This window comes from Pseudophryne corroboree, chromosome 9 (assembly GCF_028390025.1).
Source record: "Pseudophryne corroboree isolate aPseCor3 chromosome 9, aPseCor3.hap2, whole genome shotgun sequence".
Taxonomy (NCBI): domain Eukaryota; kingdom Metazoa; phylum Chordata; class Amphibia; order Anura; family Myobatrachidae; genus Pseudophryne; species Pseudophryne corroboree.
Window position 1 is genome coordinate 261,681,604 of NC_086452.1, and position 13,647 is coordinate 261,695,250.

General features: G+C 46.8%; 1 protein-coding gene across 3 annotated transcripts in view; it reads right to left on the reverse strand.

The window, feature by feature from the left end:
• Positions 1 to 3,948: 3,948 nt before the first annotated feature.
• MGST3 (microsomal glutathione S-transferase 3) overlaps positions 3,949 to 13,647 on the reverse strand; it is a 50,511-nt gene continuing 40,812 nt past the window's right edge. For all 3 annotated transcript variants that reach the window (XM_063940260.1, XM_063940261.1, XM_063940259.1), the window contains exon 6: positions 3,949 to 4,258. In XM_063940260.1, coding sequence (XP_063796330.1) covers positions 4,137 to 4,258 — 122 coding nt within the window. In that variant the 3' untranslated portion in view covers positions 3,949 to 4,136. The remainder of the gene's footprint in view (positions 4,259 to 13,647) is intronic.

Below are 13,647 nucleotides of genomic sequence, written 5' to 3' on the forward strand. Positions count from 1 at the left end.
TGCACGCAGGTGAGTTCGCTTCTTCTCCCCTTAGTCCCTCGATGCAGTGAGCCTGTTGCCAGCAGGTCTCACTGAAAATAAAAAACCTATTTAAACTTTACTTCTAAGCAGCTCAGGAGAGCCACCTAGCCTGCACCCTTCTCGTTCGGGCACAAAAATCTAACTGAGGCTTGGAGGAGGGTCATAGGGGGAGGAGCCAGTGCACACCACCTGATCCTAAAGCTTTACTTTTGTGCCCTGTCTCCTGCGGAGCCGCTATTCCCCATGGTCCTTACTGAGTCCCAGCATCCACTTAGGACGTCAGAGAAAACTTGTTAAAAGTGACATACAATCCGATCCCTCCCTGCTTTGCACCAGCATTGAGGATCGGAAAACACAGAAACTGACAGAAAATAGTTAAGTCAGCAATCACACTAGCAATCAGTCACAAGTTATACATTCGTATAAGCAATATGAGCACATATTCAACTACAGATACATTTCAAGTATGTAGGAGAAACATTTTACTGCATTACCTTATATAGGACTTTAAACGTATTCAGTCACACAGCGAAAGAAACAGCAGCAATAGTTTACAGACTCATATGAATCAGGCACTTATCCAACTATTCATACTCAATGGTAGATAGAGACTTAGTGCTGTATCACCCAGCTCAGGAGAGTGGGATAAAGGGAGACTTCATCCCGCTTCCCGTATCGATCAAAATGTTAGTGAACACTGAGTGGATCTAGACGCTATTCGTGTACACAACCGCCCCGTGAACCTACAGTGAACACAGACGCCCAAGTGAACACTGACACACCAGTCATACAGCAGCCTATGCAGCGACTGGGTCCTTTTAGATATACAGCATCACAGATGGAAGCGGGAAATCAGTTCATGGTGGGAAACTTGGAGGAAACTGGTCATGAACCAGAGGGAGGGGCGACCAGGGGAGCGTCTTACTCCCCACTGCTAACATCAACCACAGGGATCACTGCCTCATACTACCCCTGGAGCCTATGATCCCCGAGGCCTAGCACTGATGCACCCAAGGTGGCAGCCGCGTCAGCGACTGTTCAGTAGTCTCCATCCCGAAACAGTGCAGCTGTGTCTCTCGTTTCCCCTGCTAAGCGGAACCGATGCCTTACCTTCTCCCCATGCTCTGGCCACAGCCTGGTAACGTCTGCTGGACTTGCTATTACATCCTACACAGACACCTGCCGAAACAACACTGTACACGTGGGTAAGTGTTGTTGCGACTCGAGGGGGAATTGTAGGAGCGACTCTTTCAAAAGGTACGTATAAGACACTTTTTTAGAAAGATCACTCAAAAAAAAAAAAAGTAAGATTATAAAAATAAAATAATAAAAAGCTTATGGCTGCTAAAAACCAACAGTCCACTGACCATGGTCCGGCTCCTGCCGTCCCAAACAAAAAACTGACTTGCCTGAGCCAGGAGGCGGGAATATAGGGGACTGGCCCATTGCATTCTGGGAGCCCAAAAGCTTTGGTCATTGGTGTCAATCCGCTGTCACCACCTCATATCCCAATGTTTAATCTGTGGATAACCTGTGGACCCTGCAGGAGAAAACAGTTTTTTTGCAGATGATTAAAATATAAAAGTTACATTTTAGTATTGAAATCTAAAGTGGTACATAACTAGGAAACTTCCTTTCCTTTCTGCAACTGTAATACCCGTATAGCACCTTCACAGTTGTACAGTGGCATAAGCTGACCCCTAGTGGAACGGTTATGTAATAACTTTTGTATCTTGGGCTATTATATTCAGTGTTGTGAAACCATAGCACTAGTATGGATTGTTTTTCTTTCCATCTATTACCTTCATTGTGATTAGGGTACCGGTCCCAAGTTACACATGCTTGGCAATGCCCTGTACGTCTATCTATATACTGCTATCATCAAGTGTCAGAGACAGATAGATAGATGATGGTGTCAGTCCACAGTGACGCACAAGGGAAAAGGACAAAATGATTGTAATATATAAAATGCAAAATTAACATTGCTTTGTCCTATAAATTACCAATTGTATAAAGGGCCCCATACACTAGAATGATAATGCCCGATTTCATCCGATTTCGGGCATTCGGCCCAATATATCGGATGAAATCGGGCATTTTGGAGGTGTTTCTGATCCGATCCGCGTTCCCGTGAGTATCAGGTTGGATCCTCCAGATTGAGCATGCTGCACTTGTGATATGTCGGACCCCGCAGACATAGCTGGGATCGCCCAAGATATATCGTATGCAAAAGGACAGTATACGATGTATCTTGGGCGATCCTGCTGCCCAGAAGGCTGCCGGGGTGATCGCCTGCGACATGACAGACGGACATGTCGCAGTAGTGTATGGGGCCCTTTAGAGTTACAGTAGGGGCCATTTCCTACTTTGGAGTAGAGAACCAGTGTGCCATACTGTACATGCAGTCATGAGATTGTTAACAATCCAGCTAGTTATGTATACCTCCCATGTACTATTACTATGGCAGCAATCCAGTTTCCCAGCAATGTCAGAATGCAGCAATTCCCTTATTGTTGACAGCCAGAAGAGAAGAGTGACGTTTAGGCTATTGGTAGATCACAGCTGCCAAGAAGGACAGCAGTGGTCCATGTACAGTACATATGGGAGCTGCAGTCACTAATCTCACATTGAAAGTGGGGTGTACTACACAGCTCTTTTCAGAGCTGGTGCTACTGCTGTCCATGAGATGATACAATCTGGCAACTGCTGTTGTATTTGTATAAAAGCGTACAACCAAACGGCTGCCAGGCTTCTCATTTTATATTTGAGCACCCATCACCCCCAGAGCATCAGGACGAGCCTCTGATCTTTTCAGCATGGATTATTTTGTGGGCACAGTTCCTCCATAGAACAGTTTTTGGTGGTGGAACTTCATGCTTGTACTAGTTATTCATTTTTTATTTTACCAAACAGGTTGTTCCACACCAAATCAATTTCTAGGGACAGGTTAGGTTTGGATTGGATGGGCTTAACTTAGTGACCAATGGGCTTTTCTTCACTATTTAAAGCCCACCCAAACCTATCCTGTCCCTGGACCACTTGTAGTGGTCCAGGAAAATGTAAAAGGCGGCCTATTTAACACAATTGAATTATATCTCCACTCAAGTTTGTGCGCCTGCACAGAAGTAGGAGCAGGTGCTGTCTGTAGGATCTCATCCCAAAACACACCTGAAGGTCAACGTGCATTCCTCTAATGTAGACAACTGGAAGAAATATTGTTGTTTGTTGATTATTAAATACAATTTTCATCAATCACTAAAAAATATAAAGCTCTTTTAGCAAGTGATCCCACAATAAAAAAAACTTTGGGGATTAACAATATGAATAATTTGCGATTTTTTTTCAAAAATGTAAAAGATTAGCTTTTTGAGAAAATCAAAAGTTTTTGAAAATTTTTATGGTTTAAAATGAGACCTTGCCTAACTCTCCAGCTCACTTAGGTGAGCTGTAACAGCAATTTAAAAAAACATTAATAGCACATTTTTCGTAAAAAATTGCAGCTTTAACCTCTTTAGTGGCATGCCCGGAAAACTTCCGGGCTTGCCAGCGATGACAACCCCGGTACATTTCCGGGCATACTACTAACGGAGATCCAAGGGACAGCCCATCCCCCTCCCCTACCCAAAACCGTTGACCATATCAGCTTAAGGTTTGGGGGGTTTCTTTACAACCATGGCAGCATTTATAATAAGATATTTCATTACAATTTGAGATGGTCACACTGAAACTTATGTTGATTTGGTGTGAAATAACCCAAACATAAGATGTGGCAATCCTCTTCACATACGTGCAACCCAAATGACACATGTAAAACAGCAACTACATTTGGGCTGCATTTTTGTGGTCAACTGGATCAGGCCATAAATGGCAAACTTCCAAAAAGTTGATGTAGCTGAACATAACAAAACTGCCACACAATTCTGGTAATTTAGTGTTTTACAAATTTTATTTAGAAAATACAAGGTAATTAGATTAAGGTGTCCTATTTTAAAAGATACATAGGCCCTTACCAACCATCTCACATAGCGCAAAGAGATAAGGCAGGGATTAGCATGAATTTAATTGGCCTTCTTAAATGAACACATCTGGTCCCATGTTCCGCTACTTTTGACGAATCAACACCAGGTCTTTGGGTTTAATGTCCAGCCGAGTAGCTTGAAAGCAGTGCATACAGTAGTGCCAAAGAGACCGAGTAGAGCAACAGAACCAATGGCACCTCGGGCACGTTTTTTTGGATCTATTAGAGACATAAAAAGGGCACAGTCAATTTTATTTATCGTAACACTGCAAAACAAACGATACTTGCCCACATAGAGATACAGATAACACTAGGGAGAACTCTCGACACCCAGGTATACACATCACACAGCTGATTTAAAGAATATACTAAAGGGGCATGTTTAATTAAACCCTGTGGCTAATTACTGCACCTGACAGAATCAAATAGCACGGATTTAGCCACATGTCAATCCCCAAAGGTGGACTTTTCCTCGCAGCTTCAGGAGCAGCCAGAAAATGCCTGCAAGAATAAGTCACTATTGCACTATTGGATGTTAATATGCGTTGGACACCCATTGATTACACCGTTTACGAGGGATTAGTGAGTTTGCATGAGTTAATCACTAAATTTTAGTGCAGGGAAAATGCTATTTAATTTTATGTCCTGGGGTAAAATCATACGGCTAATTGAATATGGCCATATGTTACATAAAGGCATGGACAGTATGGTAATGTCAAACTGATAACACTGACAGGACAAAGAATTCAGTGGCGTAACTACAGAGGATGCAGCTGCTATGGGGCCAGAGCTGCTTCCCTTGCACAAAGACATGGGCTGCCTCCAAGGACCGCTGCTTCCCGCTTCACCCCCCCTGAGAACAGCCACCGCAGCTGAAAACACCCCCTCCCCCGAAAGCTGCAGCTACGCGGAGGATGTGGGGGGAGTGCAGGGGCCCTTCCCAGGGCTGGATTAACAATGGGGCAGATGGAGCTGCAGCTCCAGGCCTCCCCATGAAAATAGGCCCAAGGAGACTGACAGTGGTGACAGGAAAAAACCTCTTCCTGTCAAAGGCTGCCAGCAGCGTCATCCTAACTTCTGCCCCACGTGTTCCTCTGTGTCGTTTATGAGATTATTATTTTTTGCAGGCGGATGCACGGCCCGCACCAGCATGAGGCTCCTTCCCGGTGCATCTAGGGTTGAGTGTAGCTAAGCGTCAACTCCTGCTCACAGCTCCAGGCTGGAGCCAGGCTAGGCATCGCAGTGGCTGGATGGACCCGGGGGAGGTAGAAGGTAATTTTATTGTTTGCTGGTGTTGCCTGTGGGGAGGACACTGTGTGAAGTGTACAATGGATAAGTGATGTGGTGGAGAATTTAAAACGGGGTTAGCAATGTGATGTGAATATTAGGGGTTGGGGGTTGCTGTGAGAGGACAACATGCGGGGGAAGGGGGTGGGGGCTGAGCCCAGACCTGCCTGCATAGACTCTCTCGCCCTGTCCCCTACCAGACCTGTCCCAGCACCCCCTACTTTCTCAGTCAATTTCCAGGCATTTTATTTGGCGGTGCAGTGACCAGCTTCCAAAGCCCTCCCTGTTACGTGCAGTGTTACATGCATGGCGCCCCATCACTGCGCCAAAGCTACCGAAAGGAGAGAAAGTGAGCTCAGAAAAGGCGGCCGCAGGACTTAGCAGCCAGGAGAAGTTCCAGCAGGCAGATTACAGCAGCTGGCAAGAGCTCTGCTGGGAAACAGTGGGCAGTGCTTAAACTACACTTCGCACTCCCACCTCTCTCCCGAGTACTCACTGGGAACTGGTGGGCAGATTCTATATAACATCGCAACGCACCTGCTTCAACAACATTCACCCATCAGGGACCCCTTCTGGGAAACTTACAGCTCACAGGGGTTTTTTTTTTTTTTTTTTTTACAGGCATCCGGGATCCCGGCGGTCTGCATCCAGACGCCGGGATCCTGGCCGCAGAATTCCGGAGGGGGCACGAGCACAACGAATCCCCTTATGGGCTCGGTGCTACGCTCGCCACAGGTTCTATTCCCACTTTATGGGTCTCGTAGATACTCACGAGTGGGAATAGTCTCTATTAGTCGGCATGCCAACTGTCAGGTTTGAGAGGCTTCGGGATGTAGGGGGAAGTATTGTGAGACCGCCAGTCACATAACTACATCCCATCAAAAGGTAGGCTGTGAGCACACCTGGACCTACTGTATTTCAATTAAAACATGCTGTAGATTACAGTACACAGCTCCTATACATGTACATGTGGTTTTTAATACACACTATACTGTTATCTTGTACCTCTAAAGATGCATACTGCCCTCCCTCCTCCCTTTCCTCTGCATTTGTACTGTGCAAACAAATAGATATATGTATGTGTGTATAATTATAATAAGATTTTACTTACCAGTAAATCTATTTCTCGTAGTCCGTAGAGGATGCTGGGACTCCGTAAGGACCATGGGGAATAGACGGGCTCCGCAGGAGATAGAGCACTTTAAGAAAGCTTTGGATTCTGGGTGTGCACTGGCTCCTCCCTCTATGCCCCTCCTCCAGACCTCAGTTAGGGAAACTGTGCCCAGAGAAGATGGACAGTACGAGAAGGATTTTTGTAAATCTAAGGGCGAGATCCATACCAGCCACACCAATCACACCGTATAACTTGTGATAAACTACCCAGTTAACAGTATGAACAACAACATAGCCTCAGTTCAACCGATAAACTATAACATAACCCTTATGTAAGCAATAACTATATACAAGTCTTGCAGAAGAAGTCTGCACTTGGGACGGGCGCCCAGTATCCTCTACGGACTACGAGAAATAGATTTACCGGTAAGTAAAATCTTATTTTCTCTAACGTCCTTGAGGATGCTGGGACTCTGTAAGGACCATAGGGATTATACCAAAGCTCCCAAACGGGCGGGAGAGTGCGGATGACTCTGCAGCACCGAATTGAGCAAACAGGAGGTCCTCCTCAGACAGGGTATCAAACTAACAGAACTTTGCAAAGGTATTTGACCCCGACCAAGTAGCAGCTTGGCACAGATGTAGTGTCGAGACCCCTCGGCCAGCTGCCCAAGAAGAGCCCACCTTCCTAGTGGAATGGGCCTAAACCGATTTAGGCAACGGCAATCCTGCCGTAGAATGCGCCAGCTGAATCGTGTTACAGATCCAGCGAGCAATAGTCTGCTTTGAAGCAGGGCCGCCAACCTTGTTGGCTGTATACAGGACAAACAGTGCTTCTGTTTTGCAGATCCTAGCCGTTATGGCCACGTAAATTTTCAAAGCCCTGACCACATCAGGGGACTCGGAATCCTCCTAGTCACGCGTAGCCACAGGCACGACAATAGGTTGGTTCATATGAAAAGGATGAGACCACCTTTGGCAGGAATTGAGGACGGGTCCGCAATTTCGCTCTATCCATATGGACAATCAGATAGGGCTTTTAGTGAGAAAAGCCTCCAATTCCGAAACTCGCCTAGCCGAAGCCAAGGCTAACAACATGACCACCTTCCAGGTGAAATATTTCAACACCACTGACTTAAGTGGTTCAGACCAATGTGACTTAAGGAACCGTAACACCATGTTAAGGTCCCAAGGCGCCACCGGCGGTACAAAAGGAAGCTAAAAATGCAGTACTCCCTACACAAACGTTTGTACTTCAGGAAGAGAAGCCAATTCTTTTTAGAAGAAAATGGATAAGGCCGAAATTTGAACCTTTATCGATCCTAATTTCAGGCCCAAGTTCGCTCCAGTTTGAAGGAAGTGAAGCAGACGGCCCAAAAGGAATTCCTCCATAGGAGCATTCCTGGCCTCACATCAGGAAACATATTTTCGCCATATTCAGTGATAATGTTTCAATGTCACTTCCTTCCTAGCCTTAATTAGGGTAGGAATGACCTCCTCCGGAATACCCATTACCGCTAGGATCCGGCGTTGAACCGCCATGCCGTCAAACGAAGCCACGGTAAGTCTTGGAACAGACAGGGCCCCTGCTGCAGCAGATCCTGTCTTAGAGGAAGAGGCCACGGATTCTCTGTGAGCATTTCCTGCAGATCTGGATACCTGGTCCTCCGTGTCCAATCTGGAACAATGAGAATTGGTCTCACTCCTCTTTTTCTTATTAGCCTCAACACCATGGGTATGAGAGGAAGAGGAGTAAACACAGAGACCGACCGGAACACCCACGGTGTCACTAGGGCATGCACAGCTTACTGCCTGAGGGTCTCCTAACCTGGCGCAATAACACTGCGGCTTTGTGTTGAGGCGGGACGCCATCATGTCTATCAGTGGCAGTCTCCACCGAATTGCAATCTGTGCTAAGACTTCCTGATGAAGTCCCTACTCTCCAGGACGTAGGTCGTGTCCGCTGAGGAAGTCTGCTTCCCAGTCGTCCACTCCCGGAATGAACACTGCTGACAGTGCGCTTACATGATTCTCCGCCCAGCGAAGAATTCTGGTGGCTTCCGCAATCGCCACTCTGCTCTTTGTGCCGCCTTGGCGGTTTACATGAGCTACTGCAGTGACGTTGTCTGACTGGATCAGAACCGGTTGGTCGCGAAGTAGGGTCTCCGCCTGACGTAGGGCGTTGTATATGGCCCTTAGTTCCAAGAAGTGAAGACAAGTCTCTTGACTTGACCAAAGATCTTGGACATTTTATTTTTCCCTGTGTGACTGCTCCCCAACCTCGGAGGCTCGCGTCCGTGGTCACCAGGATCCAGTCCTGAATGCCGAACCTGCGGCCCTATAGAAGGTGAGCACCCTGCAGCCACCACAGGAGAGATACCCTGGCCCTGGGGGAGAGGGTGATCAACTGATGAATCTGTAGATGTGACCCGGACCACTTGTCCAGTAGGTCCCATTTGAAAGACCTCGCATGGAACCTGCCGAAGGGAATGATTTTCCCCGGACTCGGGTGCAGTGATGCAGACACCTGTCTTGGTTTCAATAAGTTCCTGACCAGAGTCATGAGTTCCTGGGCCTTCTCTCTATCTGAAGGTAAACCTCTTTCTGGTCCGTATCCAGAATCATACCCAAGAAGGGCGAAGGGCAGACTAGTCATAGGAACCAACTGTGACTTCGGGATATTGAGAAACTAGCCGTGTTGCTGTGACACCTTCAGCGAAAGTGACACGCTGTTCAACAACTGCTCTTTTGATCTCGCCTTATAGGAGATCGTCCAAGTATGGGATAACTGTGACTCCTAGCTTGCGTAGGAGCACCATCATTTCCGCCCATTACCCTGAAATTGGTAATGACAATACTGTGCCGCAATTCTCAGTTATGCCTGACGGGGTGGATAAATGGGAACATGAAGGTATGCAGCCTTTATGTCTAGATACACCATCAAATCCCCCCTTTCCAGGCTGGCCATGATCGCTCTGAGCGATTCCACCTTAAATTTGAACCTTTTCCAGTATAGGTTCAGATGTTTTAATTTTAAATAGGTCTGACCGAACCGTACGTATTCGGGACTACAGCCAAGGTTGAGTAATAGCCCCTTCCTTGTTGCAGGAGGAGAACCTTGAGCACCACCTGTTGGAGATACAATGTGTGAATCGTATTTAATATAACTCCCCTGCTGGGGGAGAAGCCGGTAGGTCCGATAAGGAAAACCGGCGAGGAGGCACCTTTCGAATTCCTTTGTAACCATGAGAACAATTTTTATTGCCCCGGGATCCACCTGTGAGTGAACTCAGATGTGGCTGAAGAGTCGAAGACGTGCTCCCCCTGGGACGGACTCACTTAGCGGAGCTCCCTCATCCTGCGGTGGATGTAGTAGAGGCCGGGGAGGACTTCTATTCCTGGGAACTAGCTGTGCCCCCTGCCCTTACCTCTGGTAAGAAAGGACGCTCCTCATACTTTGTTATTCTGCGACCGAAAGGACTGCATTTGATAATTTCATGCCTTCTTAGTCTGTGAGGGAATATAAGGCAAAATATCAGAATTACCAGCTATAGCTGTGGAGACCAGGTCCGAGAGCCCTTCTCCACACAATTCCTTAGCCTTGTGAGGTAAACCCTCAATATGCCTCTTTTAGTCGGCATCACCTGTCCATTGCATGTTCCACAGGACAAGTCTAGGAGAAATCGACATAGCGTTGACTCTAGAACCCAGTAGACTAACGTCTCTTTGGGCGAATGATTTGTCCCTGAAGACGGGGATTTGTCCCCGAAACGGCGTAGGACCGAATTAAAGACTTTTTAACTTAATACCCAGTCTGCAGAGTGCCGCTGATTCCTGCTTCATTTTATATATATATATATATATAAGACAACATCTTTTACATATAAATATATATATATATATATATATATATATATATATATATATATATATATATATATATATATACACACATACATACATATATATATATCTGCACTGTGTGGGCATATCTGGCACTGTGTATTTATGTATATATATATATATATATATATATATATATATATATATATATATATATATATATATATATATATACATACATACACAGTGCCAGATATGCCCACACAGTGCCAGATATGCCCACACAGTGCCACATATGACCCCACAAAGCCAGATACAGATATGCCCCCACATTGCCACACATGACCCCACAGCGCCAGATACAGCTATGCCCCCACAGTGCCACATATGACCCCACAGTGCCAGCCAGATACAGATATGCCCCCACATTGCCATGTGCTCAAAGTGCTAGATATGCCCTCACAGTACCACATAGCACCCCACAGTGCCACACATGACCCCACAGTGCCAGATAGATATGCCCCCACAGTGCCATGTGCCCACAGTGCCACATATGACCCCACAGTGCCACAGATATGCCCCCACAGTGCCACATAGGACCCCACAGTGCCACATACAGATCTAGATATGCCCCCACATTGCCATGTGCTCAAAGTGCTAGATATGCCCCCACAGTGCCACACATGACCCCACAGTGCCAGATAGATATGCCCCCACAGTTATGCTCACCGCTGTGTAGAGATCACAGCGCGCGCTTCTCCTGCCTGCCGCTCTGCCCCTCAGTCTGGTCTCCGGAGGTGACGGCAGCGTGTATATCTCAAATCAGGCGCCGGTCTGCGAGCTCTGATTGGCTAACGAACCGGCGCCTGATTTGAGTTATACACTCCGCCGTCACTGCCGGAGACTAGACTGAGGGCAGGGCGGCAGGCAGGAGAAGTGCGCGCTGTGATCCAGGCTGCCGGCGCCTTCTCCCCTGTGGCGCCTTACCCGACCGCGTACCCCGCGTAACGGGCGGGCCGGGCTGTAATGTATAATCGCCAAATATGTGCCCCCCCCTCTACTTTAAAACCCTCTTCACCGTGTGTCAAGCAGGGGAGAGTCCAGGGTGCTTCCTCTCAGCGGTGCTGTGGAGAGAAAATGGCGCTGGTGAGTGCTGAGGGAGAAGCCCCGCCCCCTCGGCTGCGGGCTTCTGTCCCGCTCAAACTTACTAAAATATGGCGGGGGCTCTTTTATATACATGTACAGTGCCCACCTGTACATGTATATATACTTTTTGCCATAAGAGAGGTGTTATATTGCTGCCCAGGGTGCCCCCCCTGCGCCCTGCACCCTTACAGTGACCGGAGTATGTGAGGTGTATGGGAGCAATGACGCACAGCTGCAGTGCTGTGCGTTACCTCAGTGAAGCTCTGAAGGCTTCTGCCGCCTGAGACGTCTTCTGAATTCGTTTCTTCTGGCTCTGTGAGGAGAACGGCGGCGCGGCTCTGGGGGTGGACGCCCAGTAAGAAGCTGTGTTCACCCCCTCTGGAGCTAATGGTGTCCAGTAGCCAAGGAAGCAGAGCCTATCTTAGACAAGAAGGTCTGCCCCTCTCTCCTCAGTCCCTCGATGCAGGGAGCCTGTTGCCAGCAGTGCTCCCTGTAAAAATGTAGAAAAAATCCAAACAAAAATGCTTTCTAGGCAGAGAACTCAGGGAGCTCCCTTCAGTGCACCCATCTCGCTCTGGGCACAGTGTAAAACTGAGGTCTGGAGGAGGGGCATAGAGGGAGGAGCCAGTGCACACCCAGAATCCAAAGCTTTCTTAAAGTGCCCTATCTCCTGCGGAGCCCGTCTATTCCCCATGGTCCTTACGGAGTCCCAGCATCCTCAAGGACGTTAGAGAAATATAAATATATATATATATATATATATATATACACGTATAGGAAGAAAACTACTATATATATATATATATATATATATATATATATATATATATATATATACACACACACACACACACACACACACACACACACACACACACACATACACAATTAAAAGGGACCATATGCCAGGTGTCATACTAGTTCATCCTGCCCGCCACTGATGCTCACCCTCTCTTCTTCACCTGTTTAGTCCCCACAACCACCACGCTCTTTCTAAACCCCCCCCCCCCCCACACACACTCAATCCTGCAAGTTCCTGACTCCTCACCTAGGTCTGTCCATAAGAGCCATTTTGGCACATGCCCTTCCTCCCATTTTGCATGCATTCAGGAGGACAGGCTTTACGAAATTATATTATAATATACACATCTAGCACCCTGCACCTCTCACAATCCCTGCAGTTCCTCTTTCTTGCCTGGGGTGTCACTCTCTGCTCTGGATGCTTCTGGCACACTCTGGTCTGTATCTCAGTACTGAGATATGGACTACAGTGTGCTAAAAGCATCCAGAGCAGAGAGTGACACCCCAGGTGAGAAAGAGGAATTGCAGGGATTGTGAGAGGTGCAGGGTGCTAGAATGAACACTACACACACACACACACACACACACACACACACACACATTTAATGTTTTCTGTGGCAGCAGCCGTTATAATAACCATCTCATGGTAATGACATGAGATGTTCCCACAATATACTGTCCCCCCGGTCTGCCCTTCCCCTACCCCAAACTGGTGTGCCATCCTTTTTTCCCTCCCTTTACACTATCCTTTAAGTCCATGCTCCTGTCCTAGGTCTGTCCCATCTCCCTAGGTAGGTAGGTAGGTATGTATCTATAATATCTATCTATCTCTATCTATGTATATCTATATAAATATCAATCCTCTCAGGGTAACATTATGAGATGATCCCACCATAGAACATCACCAATCCACGTCCACTATGCTCTTTATAATGCTACCTGCACCCAATAGCACATGCCATACCTAATGTGCAGACAACCCCCACAGTGGGACTCACCATTGGACATGCCCCCACAAACACCCACAAATCCCTCCCCCCCGGAGCATTGTTTTATACCCTTTATGACCTCTTGCCATTTAAATGGACATTATTAAATAAATTATTGCACAGTCTGTATCTGATGACGGTTATCATTCAAATCCCAATGTCCATTTAAATGTAGGGAAATAAAGTGACAATTTCCAGGCACATGCTAGAGTATCAAAACATTGAATTAGAACGAATCGCAATGTTTTGCTACAATGCTTTTTGGACTAAAAACAAAAATGACAAATCCATATTTTTGGGGGTATACTTAGGGCTTCATTTGTCTACTTGGGATCACTGGGATACACCAGAAACATGCAATGGGTAATAAAGGATTAAGAGGGGGAGGGGTCACAGGGTTTTATTTATTCACTGAAAAGTATAAGCTTA